Here is a 14,144-nt window from a genome sequence, read left to right on the forward strand (position 1 = left end):
AAGTGGCAGTTTGGTGGAAATGGGGAAGATGTTCCTATCAGCCTCATTTTCAGAGGGTGTTTAATAAGATGCTGCATAAAAGACTGTTCGTGAGCTCAGGATATATGGAGTTGGAGGTAATGCATTAACATGGATAGAGAGAAATCCCCATTTATCCCACCTCTCTGCCTTCTGTTGGTTAATCAATCCTCTATCCATGCTAATGCATTACCTCCAAATTTATCACCCCATCCCTACTTTCAATTACCTCCCAAGAGTGAAAAGCCCTTCAAAAGGTAGTGGACACAGCCCAGTACATCACTGGCAAAACACTCCCCACCATTGAGGAAATCTACATGGTTTGTTGCCAGCAGAGAGCAGGAGCATTTGTCAAGGATCCACACCACCTAGGACATGCTCTGTTCTCGCTGCTGCCGCCATCAGGAAAGAGGTATAGGTGATATAAGACATACACCAGCTTGAGGTACAATTGCTACCCTTTTTCCATCAGACTCCTGAACAACAAATCAGAGACTCATTTAAGGACTCTTAGTTTATAATTTTTTCAAGTGAATATTTATTTTCTGTATTACAGTTTCTTTACATTTCTTTCTTGTTTACATTTCTCTTTTGTATACACATCTTAAGTATCAGTTTTTTTTGCACTACTGATAAGTAGAAATTCTTCCTGGCCGCAGGAAAAAGAATCTCAGGGTTGTATGTGATGGATGTCAAGTATGTCCTCTGACAATAACTTTGAACTTTGGAGTGAAACACAAAAATCTGCAGATGTAGTGATTGAAGTAAAAATAGAAATACTGGAGGAACACAGCAGGTCAAACAATGTACTTTATATTAGCCCTTGATGAAGGGCTCAAGCCAGAAACATTGGTTATGTACTGTATCATTATCATTGCTATACTGTCTAAAGTACACTGTTGACCTGCTGAGTTCCGCCAGCATTTTTGTGTTTTTACTTTGAAGAATGGGATGTGTATCCATGTTGAGAGTGCTCTGAGCTAAACTGAATTGTGCATTCAGCCACTCTAATGTTTGGAAGACTACACAAAAGAGTCTGGAAAAACGACCAACTGAAAAACCTCACAAAGATTAGCGTATACAGAGCGGTTGTCATACCCACACTCCTGTTCGGCTCCGAATCATGGATCCTCTACCGGCATCACCTACGGCTCCTAGAACGCTTCCACCAGCGTTGTCTCCGCTCCATCCTCAAAATTCATTGGAGCGACTTCATCCCTAACATCAAAGTACTCGAGATGGCAGAGGCCGACAGCATCGAGTCCACGCTGCTGAAGATCCAGCTGCGCTGGGTGGGTCACGTCTCCAGAATGGAGGACCATCGCCTTCCCAAGATCGTGTTATATGGCGAGCTCTCCACTGGTCACCGTGACAGAGGTGCACCAAAGAAGAGGTACAAGGACTGCCTAAAGAAATCTCTTGGTGCCTGCCACATTGACCACCGCCAGTGGGCTGATATCGCCTCAAACCGTGCATCTTGGCTCCTCACAGTTCGGCGGGCAGCAACCTCCTTTGAAGAAAACCACAGAGCCCACCTCACTGACAAAAGACAAAGGAGGAAAAACCCAACACCCAACCCCAACCCACCAATTTTCCCCTGCAACCGCTGCAACCGTGTCTGCCTGTCCCGCATCAGACTTGTCAGCCACAATCGAGCCTGCAGCTGACGTGGACTTTTACCCCCTCCATAAATCTTCGTCCGCGAAGCCAAGCCAAAAGATTGTGCAACTGTGTAATTGACCAGTACATTGGTTAGATTTGGTCAGCAATAATTGGCAGCGTGATCATTTGTCAACTTGGTGAGTGCGGCTGTGTCAGTTTGCTAGATGTAGGTTAGATGCATAGTTTGCTCTGCAATTAGTATCTTCAAGTATAGTCAATTAAGCTGTGATGCTGTGGTTTGTAAATAAGACAAATGGAGGATGTTGGCATCCAATGAGAATAAGGCTATCTTCGAGTTGGCCTTTAATTGTACCGTCTGTGTCAAGTGTTGTATTGTTCATTGAAGGTTGACAAAATTGATTATTTTTCAGTGCTTTGATTATGTGGGTTGCATGCATGTCCTCTCTAACATCATAGATCTTCTAAAGCAATGTTCAATGATAACTAGTAGTATGCCCGTAAGAGTGGATAAAAACAAAAAGTGATTTAATATTTTTTGATGTACGAGGTGATGCTTAACACCTGCTTAACTGGACAAATCAGTTTATATTTAGATGAATTGGACTTGCCAAATGAGCAAAAAAAAGCTCCAGTTTGGAATGGGAGTCTATGTTTTGTAGAATAGCAATTGAATAAACTCTTCAGCGCTGAAGGATCCTTGCCCAGTTTCAAAATGTATGAGAGATATTTGTCGCAATCTTAGGGATACAACCTTGTCCATCAAGGGTGCTTTAGAATCTCTCTTTTTTTAAATATTTAGTTCTGATCTTAGATGGTGGCATCCTGCCTTCCAATGGAATAGTTCAAAATCTTTACCACTGGAAAAGTTGTATCAACACATCAAAGTAAATTTCACACTTTCAGGGACAGTCAAAAATGACTTCTTAAAAATTAGAAAGTTTAACTTGTTGAAAGCTTGGAATGAAAAATTCAATTATTTTAAAATGTATAATATCAACCTGGAAATCACAAGAAAGCCTGAGAGTACAGCAATGGTACATAGAAATGAATATTTAAATTTTTAAAAATGAAGTCTCATTATTTGAACAAATTTGGGAACCGTACATGGAACATAACAGAGAGGGCCTACCACGGACCTCCACCACCTAAAATGATGATAAAATGATAATAAGACTAAATGACTTGACCCAGTGTGTAAAAGTAGATGACACAATTTTCCTGTTTATTTTCATTGTGTGATGACATTGTTTAATGGTTTTATTGTATTGTATATGTTGAACGTTTAATGGGTTTGGGGGGTGGGAAGGGGCGAGGGAAGGTGGGGGGTAAAAGGGGGAGAAAATGCCATTGTGTATATTTAAGAGGGAAATGTTTGTATGTATTTTGATTGATATGGTTCACAGTGTGATAAATAATTTTTAAATAAAAAGATACATGTATTCACATTATAATACAAATATTTAAATACACGCAAATTAACTGAAATAGACATATACACTCAATAATGTAGGGGCGTATCTATGCAAAATAGCACCTATAGATGGGGCGGCCAATGCATCAAAATAAATGGCGACAAGAGCTGGCCTCTGTGGGTGCTCTATTGTATTTGGGGTTGTATAAATTGAAAGCAAAAGTGCAGAGTGTAGCAGAAACAGGTGTGTGTGTTCCTTGTATATCAGGTTTGGGGGGGGGGAGGGGTGGTCAGACGTTGTCTGAATGGATGGTAAGTGGCGCATACCTGTACTTGTATCGGCGAGGCCGGGAGCACATGGTACTTTTGTATTGGGTTGCAAGCTGGATAAATTTGGATTGCGGGCAAGGTTGCCTAACCGTACTCTAAGCCCATGACTGTGTCTAGACAAATTCAAATACCATCTACAAATTTGCCGATGACACCATGAATCACAGGCAGCAGTAAGGAACCGTACAAGAGGAAGATAAATCAGCTAGTAGATTGGTGTCATAACAACAACCTTGCACTCAACATTAGCAAAACTAAGGAGCTGATTGTGGACTTAAGAAGGAAGAAACCAGGAGAACAGTCCTTGTTGAAGGGTCAACAATGGAGAGGGTAAAGAACTTCAAATTCCTGGGTGTCTACACCTCCATGTCAATGCAATCACGAAGAAGGCTTGACAGCAGCCATACTTAATGAGGAGTTTGAGGAGATTTGGTATGTCAGCAAAGACTTGCAAATTTCTACATGTGTACCGTAGAAAGCATTCTGCCTGGTTGCATCACTGTCTGGTATGGAGGTGCCAATGCACGGGACAAGAAAAAACTACAGAGTTGTGAACTCATCCAGCACTATCAGTCTTTAGCCTCCACTTTATTGAGGAAAGCAGCATCCTCAAGGATTCTCACCACCCAGGCCATGCCCTCTTCACACTGCTACCATCAGGAAGGGGATAAAAACCCTGTGGTACAAGGACAGCTTCTTCCCCTCTGCCATCAGAACCACAGACGCTCACTCACTTTCTCTTATTTTTGCACTAATTTATTTATTTTTAAATGTAATTTTGTAGCAAATTTGCATTGTAAGTAATACTGGTGTAAAACAACAAATTTCGTTTAAAAAAAAATGTTCATGAAAATAAATAATTATTCTAAACATCCGCTTAGCATTAACCTTATTAATCCCTCTCAAAATCTCGTATATCAATAATATTACTTCTAAAATGAAAACAGATAATACTGGAAACACTCAGCAGATAAGGCAGCATCTGCAGGAAGAGAAATTTACTATTAAAATTTGGGGATGAAGACCCTTTATCAGAACTTGGAAGGAGAGAAAAAGTTTGCTTGAAATATGGGTGATGTCTCTAAAAGTGTAAAACTACCATTTCCATGAGGATGAGCTATAAACGTTTTCCTTGTCATTGATAGAATATGAGCAGATGTAGTGAGAATCTATACAGAATATGTGGGAGATGTAAAATTCAGAGCAGGAAGTTGTGCCTGCAAGTGATACATTGAGATCAAGTTAGTTGCTGGGGCAAGTGCTTTGGAGGGCCTGGATCTGAAATGTTGGTTACCCTTTACTTCCTGTGAATGCTAGGTGACCTGCTGAGTTTCTCCAGGACGTTTGTGTGTCGCACTGGATCAAATAAACTGAAGTAGAATTCAGTCTTGAGTCAAGCAAGCAAGCAGCAACATGCACAGGTGCTATTCCTCAAGCTTGGCTTGGCCTTCATTGCAACAGTACAGGAAGCCACAGACCAAAAGATCAGAGTGGAATGGAGATTTAAAGTGGCAGGTAATAGGAAGCTCGGGATGGCCCCTGCAAAGTGATTACCCTGCAAAAAGATTAGCATTTGATTTGTTGAATGTAGTGACCACATTGGAGTACACCAGATTGTTAGAAGTGCAGGTGAAAAGACAGAGATTGGTGGGTGCCTGGAATGCATTGCCATTGGAGGTGGTGAAGGCTGGTACAATAGGAACATTTAAAAGACAGTTGTGGGTGTGAGGTAGGGTAGGTTTAGATTGTTGAGTTGGTTTTATAGGTTGTTAACCCATCATGGTCTTGTAATGAATTATTACATAATTTGTAGTCAAATACATATACTGCTATGTACCTTTATTAAACTCTGCCTTTTAACTCTCAGAGCCATCAACCATGGTGTATTAGTTGCTGCTCTGCATCCACAGTTCACCCAGCAAGGTTTTGACCAAGTTCCTCAACTGATGTAGGACATGGCTATCGATATGACCAAATCATATGCTAAGCTTTCTAATATCCTTCCAAGTTTACTGAACGTGCATATTACCCCTGCCTATGGAGTAGTAGGAAAGGTATGGGTGAGGGACTATAGAAAGTGAATCAACCTAAAATTGAGGAAAGTTCAGCATAAAAATGTACATAGTTAGGTGTAATGTATTGGCATGGCTAGAGGATTGGTGAACCAGTAAAAGGCAGAGAGTTGGGATAAATGCATGTTTCTCTGGTGGCAGTGAGTGGTTAGTGGTGTGCCGCAGGATCAGTCCTGAGCCCTTAAAATGTTATTGTGAGTTCCCATTTCATTTAGTGTATCATTTTAGGGGCTAGTACTGACTGCAACCATTCACAGCTGTGGAGATGCATGGTGGCAGCAGACTGTACCCAAATTCGATTCTTTGGAGAAGAGAAAGAACATTTGTTGCTTTTTCCAGGGACACAGGTGGTGAGAGAGTCATGTGAGTGGGACACTAGAAGAAACAGCATTCATTACTGACCACTAGCCATCTCTGAAATACGGGGGTGGAGTGACTCTGTGTGAAAAGGACAATTCAGCTGATTCTCCCTGACAGGGGAACCATTGCTGTGACATAGAAACATAGAAAATAGGTGCAGGAGGAGGCCATTTTACCCTTCAAGCATACACTGCTATTCAATATGATCATGGCTGTTCAGTACCTGTTCCTTCCCCATACCCCCTGATCCCCTTAGCCACAAAGGCCATATCTAACCTCCTCTTAAATATTGACAAGGAACCAGCCTCAACTACTTCCTGTGGCAAAGAATTCCACAGATCCACCACTCTCTGAGAGAAGAAGTTTTTCCTCATCTCAGTCCAAAAATCTTCCCCCTTATCCTTAAACTGTGACCCCCTGGTTCTAGTTTTTCCCAGCCCTGGAAACAAACTTCCTGCGTCTAGTCTGTCTAAACCCTTAAGAATGTTATATATTTCTATAATATCCCCCCCTCAATCTTCTAAATTCCAGAGAAATCAAGCCTAGTCTATCCAATCTTTCTTCATATGCAAGTCCTTCCATCCCTGGTATCAGTCTCGTGAATCTTCTCTGCACCCCCTCCACAGTGAGGATGTCCTTCCTCAGATAAGGAGACCAAAACTGTACGCGGTATTCCAGATGTGGTCTCACCAAGGCCCTGTACAGCTGCAGCAGGATCTCCCTACTCCTGGACTCAAATCCTCTCGCAATGACAAAAAGAAAGGTAATTTTGTTGGACCCGTACCTGGGTTTTGGATGCATCGTGAAAGTCACTCGTTTTGTTCCCAAATGCAAGGAAAGGGGGAGTTGTGACAAATGTTCATACGAAAGGATAGTTTCTCTGGAAGAAACTCAACAAGGATTAGTGAGTTTTTGGCAGTCCAGTCAGTCAGTCTCTCCCACCTCCTTCATGGTTACTTCTGTGTATCATTTTAAAAGCCTGCATTTCGACAAAGAATTTCTAAGACTGAACTTTGGAATGACTTAGAATTGTGCCTAAGCTGTAATAGTCTAGGCATCACACATTCATGCATAGTTGGGGTTGATATGACAAATATTTTATATTATTAGTAGTTATTCATAAAAAAATAGTGTTTTAAAAGAAAAATATAAACATCGCCTTGGTGAATTTCTATTGTTGTTGGTCTGCGATGTAACATTGTTCACAATATTCATACATGACGCGGAGCAGGGGACCAAGTATAATGTATCTAGGATTGCTGGTGAAATAAAAATTGAATGGAAAAGTAAATTGTCATAGGAGGTTAAAGTTATATCAGTGACCAAAGGGGTTAAATGATTTAGATTTAAACATACAGCTTGGAAACAGGCCATTTCAACCCACAAATCTGTGCCACTCAATTAACCTACACCCCTGGTATGTTTTGAAAAATAAAAGGAAACCAGAGCACTCTGGGAAAACCCACACAGACACGGGGAGAACATACAAACTCTTACAGGCAGCATGGGATTTGAACACTGGTCCTGATCGCTGGCACTGTAAAGCCACTGCGCTAACCACTACACTAGTCATTCTGCCCGCCTATGTGGGCAAAGGTCTGGCAGATGGTGGACAGCATTGATAAATCATCCATTTTGGAAGGAAACCCTCTGAGTACTTGTATGTGAATTGGAAATGGTCAGTTTGCAGGTGCAGTAGGTGATCAACAATGGGATGGTGTCCTTCATTGCTGGAAGAATTGAATTTAAGAGCAAGGAGATTCTGCTGCATTTGTACAGGGCCGCCCCTAGAGGGAGTACTGCATGTCACAGCAGTGGTTCAATAATTCCCCTGTCAGGGAGAATCAGCTGAATTGTCCTTTTCACACAGAGTCACTCCACCTCAGTATTTTGTGAGATGGTTAAGAAGAAACTGCCTTTGGGTACGGGACAGAGGAAGTTCACAATGTTGATTCCGGAAATGAGGTTAGCTTATCAGGAGAGATTGAATAGTTTTGGAGTTTAGAAGGATGAGTGGGCATCTTATAATAACATTAAAATTATGAAAGGATTAGATAAAATAGAAATAGGGAGGTTGTTTCCACTGGTAGATTATATTAGAACAAAAGGATGTGGGCTCAATTCATGCAAGTAGATTTAAGACAGATGAAGAGAAATGCTGTTTCCTGAAAGTAGTAAATTTGTGGAATTCTCTGTCCAATAAAGCAGTAGAGGTTGCCTCATTAAATGTATTTGAAACATTTTTTAGTAATAGGGGGAATTGTGGGTTATGGAAAACAAGCAAGTAAGTGAAGCTATCCATGACCAGATCAGACATGATTTTGTTGAATGGTGGAGCAGGCTCAACAGGCGAGATGCCTGTAATGTTCTTATTTTGGTTTGGAGAATTGAGGTAAACATGCCTACTCCCAGGGCAATAATCTAACAAAATGCAATCTGGGCAGAATTTTCCACCATTTGATAGGTGACACATGAGCCCTTTATTTATTGTGTGTGTGTGTGTGTGTAAGACTGAAAGTAAGGTTAGCCATGTTGAGACTTGCAACTCCAGATTTCCCACAGCAGCTTGAGTAAACAGAACACTTAAGTACACCATCCACCTCGACCTCTAATTGTTCCAGGGAGAGCAACCTGGGAATGAATTAAAGGGAACTTAATATGAATATGCTGCGCTTTCATAGCTAAGTGGGCTTGCACCAACTCATTTATTAACCATATAGTCCAATCTGTGAAATATCTGAGATCTGCTGATGCAGTTGAGTGATTTTTTTTCAAAGAAATAGAGTTTAATTAACACTTCATAGCAGTCTGCTGAAATAGAATGAAAATATTTTGTCTTGGACGCTGGTAAAAGTTGAATAATAACATAAGCCATCATGGCTTAAATTTGGAAACCTTCATTTCAAGTTAACCTGTAAATCTACTTGGCAAAGTCTTCCTGAATGTTTCCTGGCAAAGAATGGGTTTCAATAATCAAATTAATTTGACCAAATTAATCTGATTCAAAAACTTTCTTTGAAATCTTGCTAGTGTACTTGTTCCTGGTTTGCCTGGTTATTTTGAAGCTATGGTTATCTATTTACACTTTGATCCCTTTTTATAACCTTGGAGAAATCTGGAGCATTAATGTCAACTGTTGTAGACTAATATGAAAAATCACTAAAAATTCTGTTTTTTGTGATTATCTTCTAGATCCATAACATGGTGGCGGTGCTGGATGTGATCTCCAGTTTGGAGAAGTATCCCATTACCAAAGAGGCCCTCGAGGTAAATAATTTCTGCAGACCATGGTTGGATAGGATCAGAAAGGTAGAAGACATTCAGGGAGAACATTTTGAAATTGTTCTGCCATTGCAGGCATGATTTAAAATCTGTTGACTTTCTTGCTAAACAGCACCAGGTTAATGAAATGGCAGAATTTTGCATAAAACACGTTCTCCAATTTTCCCTAAGTCCATAGTTTCAATTTATAAAAAGCTTTACCCTCTTGCATATATTTACTGGCACCAGCAACTTTGAAGTGTAGCTGTGAAATGGAGAACACCTTTGTATGTCTTGTTCAAAAATAATGGGATATCTCTGGGGACCACTGGTGTCAAAACTTCAGTGATAGCTTCTTCTGTTTGGTACAGGTCAATTAATTTGTAATCAGACAAAACTCTCATGGAATACTGAAGCATGGTTAGAAACGTGGTTGACATAACGTTATTACAGTGCCAGCGACCTTGTTTCGAATCTGGTGCTGTCTGAGGAGTTTGCACATTCTCCCTGTGTCTTTGTAGGTTTTCTCCGTGTGCTCTGGTTTCCTCCCACCCTTAAAAACATATGGGCGTTGTAGGTTAATGGGGGTATTTGGGTAGCACAGGTAGGACGTGCCTGTTACTGGCTGTATGTCTAAATTTTTTAAAAATCAGATGCATATTTGTTATCTACACTGAGAAACATTAAAAAAAATTTGATCTCTGAAATATCCACCTCCAGTGTTCCCTTTTTAAAACATAGAACATGCCGATACAGGGTCTTCAGCCCACGATGCTGTGCTAACCTATATAAATCTACTCCACAACATTCTAATCTGTCCTTACCTCACACCTATAGCCCTCTTATTTTTCTTTCATCCATCTGCACATCTGTCTCTTATTGTACCAGCCTCAGCCATCACCTAGGCAATATATTCCAAGCTCCTCTCACCCTCTGGGAGGGGGAAAAAAAGTTATGGGGACATCTCCCCATAACTCACGGTATACAGAGATGCCCTCTGGTATTTGCTATTATCACCTGAAGAATGCTGGCTGTCCACCCTATCAAATCTTATATTGATGTCTCTCGTCCTTCGTTACTTCAAAGATAAAAGCCCCAGCTTTATCATTCTTACTTTATAGACATGTTCTCCAATCCAGACAGAATTCTGGTAAATCTCTCCTGCACCCTCTTGAAAGCATCTACATTAGGCACTTTCAGATGGCCACAATACCCGACTGTAAAGCCGCATATTATGCTCCTGTGCAGCTGTATTGTGGCCACCTGAAACCGGAGAAGCCGACCAGGAGGCCTACTCACCCAACCCTTCTCCAGGAGGTGTAATATCCTGCTTGGAGTATCCTCTGTTGCAGCTGAAAGCAGCCGGGCTGCCAGGGGATGGGCTGATGTCACGGTGACTCTTGGTTCGAATAGTGAGTCGGGCGGGCTGGGGGGGGGGGGAGGCACCGGCAGCGTGAGTCGGGAGGTCAATGGGGGAGAGACTGGCCACGTGAGTCAAGTCATGCCTGAGTTGTTTGTAAGTCATGCCTTGACACACTGTAAAGACATCAAGGTAGCGTGGGTGGGACTAGGTCACTGTCCCGAGTAGCCGGCTTTCGCTGCTAGATGGCTATCAGTCAGCTGGCACGTTCAAGTGCCAGAAAGGCGTTCACTCCGTGGCCACCTAAACATGCCAGCTTAACTCCCCTAGTCATGTCTGCCGGCACATAATCTTCCTGGGAACACCTAAAAGTGGCTATTCTTTCTATAATGAGATGATCAGAACTGAATGCAATAGTCTAAGTGTGGTCTATCAGAATTTTGTAGAGCTGCAACATTATTTCATGACTTGAACTCAGACCCTTAACTAATGAAAGTAAGCACATCAAATCCCTTCTTAACCACCCTAGGTCCCAAGATCTCTCTGTCCCTCCACACTATTAAGAATCCTGACATTAACCACATTCTCTGCCTTCGTTCGACCTTCCCAAGTGCATCACCAGATCGATTCTGATTGAACTCCATCTACTTTTTCTCTGCCCAACTCTGCATCCTGTCTATATCCTATTGCAACCTACAACAGTCTTCTACTCTAACCACAACTCCTCCAACTTTTGTATCATCTGCAAATTACCATTTCTTGGTACAAATCACACAAAAGATTCACAAAGAGCAGGGATCAAGAGGAGATCCCTGTGGAATGCAATTAGTTACCAACCTCCAGACAGAATATATTCGATCTGATATTTTCCTCTGCTTTCTTCAGGCAAGCTAATTCCAAATTCGAGCAGCCAAGGATCCTTGGATCTCATGACTTTCTGAATGTGTCTACCATGGGAGACCTTGTCAAATGTCTTACTAAAATCTATATACACCACATCCTCTGGTATACCTTCATCAATTTCTTCTGTTACCTCCTCAAATTTGAATAACACTTGTGAGGCAGCACTTGTGCCTCAGAAAGCAGAAAGCTATGCTATTTCTGAGAAGGCAGTGTCCAAATGCTCACGTTTTGTCCTTAAGAATCCTCTCCAATAGTTTGCAATCCACTGACATGAGACTCACTGGTCTACCATTTCTACGATTCTTCCTATTACCTTTCTTAAATAAAGAGACGACACTTACTATTCTCCAGTCCTCCATTATCCCTGGCCAGGGAGTATGCAAAGGTCATTGCAAACTTACCAGCAATCTATTCCTGTCGTATCCTGGGGTATGTTGCATTCATTCCTGTGAACTTGTCGATCTTTTATTTTAGATTCAACGCTTTTTTTCCCTTTCTTAACCTTGACATGCTGCAGCCCATTAGCCTGAAATAAAGTTTTAGTTTAGGATCTCCCTATCTCCTCTGCCTCCAAGCATGTCATCCTTCAAGAACATGTAGAATGCAGTAGGGTTTTCCTTGCTCCTTCTCATGCCCCCTTCTCGCTCTCCTCAGTCCTTTCATAATTTATTTTGTGGCTGCCATACAATTCTCATGAATCCTTCCTGACTTTTGCTTCCTAAACTTGTGAATGCTTCCTCCTTCCTCTTGACTAGTTATCCCACCTCTCTTGTCAACTGCGATTCCTTTACCCTACCAGCTTTTCCCTCCCTCAATGGGATAAACATATCCAGAACCCTCCACAAATGGTCCCAAAACATCCTTCACATTTCTGCTGTGCATCTCCCTGAGAACATCTGTTCCCAATTTAACCTGAGCACTCTGGAGATCAAGTTCAGGTTTGTTTATCATCCAATTATACAAGAGTGACACGACAAAGTGGCGTTTTCCAGTCCTCAGTGTAAAACCACTGCAAACACACCTACAGACACAACACGCATACAGACAGATGATACATATGCACAATACGTAAATACAAATATTAAAATAAATTAATATTATTGTGGATTAAATCACAGGGAGTTTATATGAGTAGAGTTTCTTCAATGGCAGTCTCTAATCAACAAGAATGACTTGTTTCACTAGTTCTCTGGTTTCTGTGGCATGTAATGAGGCTAATTCAGGATATGCAGACTCTACCATAGGACAAGTTTGAAAAGGTGGTCTGTTGCTCCTTTTGTTCCTGATGCTCGCTCTAGCCCCAAGAAGCTGAAATTCTCCATGCTCATCAGAATGCTCTTCCTCCATTTTGTGCATTCATGAGCCACTGATTTTGGAGGCATTGTATTCCTTCCAATGAGGGAGTGAAGATATGTTTGAATAATTTTTACTATCCATATGGTAGACTTTTGCTGCAATGGTACTCAGTATAGCCCCTGTTTTTGAGCTCTATTAAGTAAGTAACATGGCTTGATCATTGACGGTGACTTGACTGCAGTTTGCACCACAATACTGCAGATTCCTGGGAGAGTTTACTGATGACTTGCCTAGCTGTCATGGAAATGGTGTTGATGGTACCTAACCACTGCCTTAAGGTGCCTATTCCAGGTAGTCCAAGTCACTGAAGCCAACAAAAATGCAAGATGATGAGATTTATAATGGTTGAGTCCTGGATTTATAAATGGGTTTCTGAACATAGTGAAATTTATAGCACATTTTATCATCAATATCTGCTTTTGCCAAGTGGTTCTTCCTTGATATGAACGTGGTCTATTTTTTCCAAGATGTTGCATAGACCTTTACTGTCTAGTTATGGAGTGTGTAGGTTGGAAGAGGACCTTGTTTTGCTGGTCCATTCTTTTATATGCTTCAATCAACAAGTCGACAATGACTTGGTACTTGACCACTAAGCATGCACGTACACATAGCATTGCCATGTTGCAACTGTGACTGAGATTGGAGTGACCTCGTTTTTGAGTGGTGGCAACATTGGTTGAACAATTATTTATTCTTTGACTATGATTGGCCCAGCAAAACACTTGTCAGTGTTTTGAATAATTTTTACTATCCATATGGTAGACTTTTTCTGCAATGGTACTCAGTATAGCCCCTGTTTTTGAGCTCTATTAAGTAAGTAACATGGCCTGATCATTGACGGTGACTTGACTGCAATTTGCACCACAATACTGCAGATTCCTGGGAGAGTTTACTGATGACTTGCAATGGTGTTGATGGTCCAACATTGTATTAAAGATATAGGGAAGCTTTGGGGAATGATGGCATGTCCTTATTTGACACTACTCTGAAGAGGATTAGGTATGTTCTTGGCCTTCAGCTTGTGTATCATCATGTTGCAGATGAAGGTTAAAGACAAATTTGAAAACCTCTTTTGAGGGAGACAAAAATTCCTGTGAGATCAGAGAATATTCTGCATCACAGATTTCTTGAATATTAGTGAAAATCATGTCCATTGTTCTTCTAGTTGAATGGAATCCAAGCTGAAATCCAGCAAGCAATACTCAATCACGGGAAGGTGATGGTTGAGGAGAACCCCAAAGATTGTTTTCCCATTGGCAGATAACAAGGAGACCCCTCTCTAGTTTAGCAGCCCTCTTATCCTTTCTTGAAGACACCAAGTTGCAGTCTCTGGCATTCTCTCTCATGACTTCCTTTTCCCAAATGTGGAAGAGGAGGCTGTGAATTTCTCTGAAATTCTTCTCTAGTGAGTTTTAGAACTTTGACCAATGCACTTTGCCCCTGAAATGAT

At 41.3% G+C, this 14,144-nt stretch overlaps 1 protein-coding gene across 6 annotated transcripts in view; it reads left to right on the forward strand.

Moving 5' to 3' along the window:
- The window catches only part of slc35e1 (solute carrier family 35 member E1), a 302,175-nt gene that overhangs the window by 164,002 nt on the left and 124,029 nt on the right, over positions 1-14,144 (forward strand). For all 6 annotated transcript variants that reach the window (XM_069928467.1, XM_069928468.1, XM_069928470.1 and 3 more), the window contains one exon: positions 9,007-9,081. In XM_069928467.1, the coding sequence (XP_069784568.1) occupies positions 9,007-9,081 (75 nt within the window). Of the gene's footprint in view, positions 1-9,006; positions 9,082-14,144 lie in introns of those variants that run through there.

This window comes from Narcine bancroftii, chromosome 3 (genome assembly GCF_036971445.1).
Source record: "Narcine bancroftii isolate sNarBan1 chromosome 3, sNarBan1.hap1, whole genome shotgun sequence".
NCBI lineage: Eukaryota > Metazoa > Chordata > Chondrichthyes > Torpediniformes > Narcinidae > Narcine > Narcine bancroftii.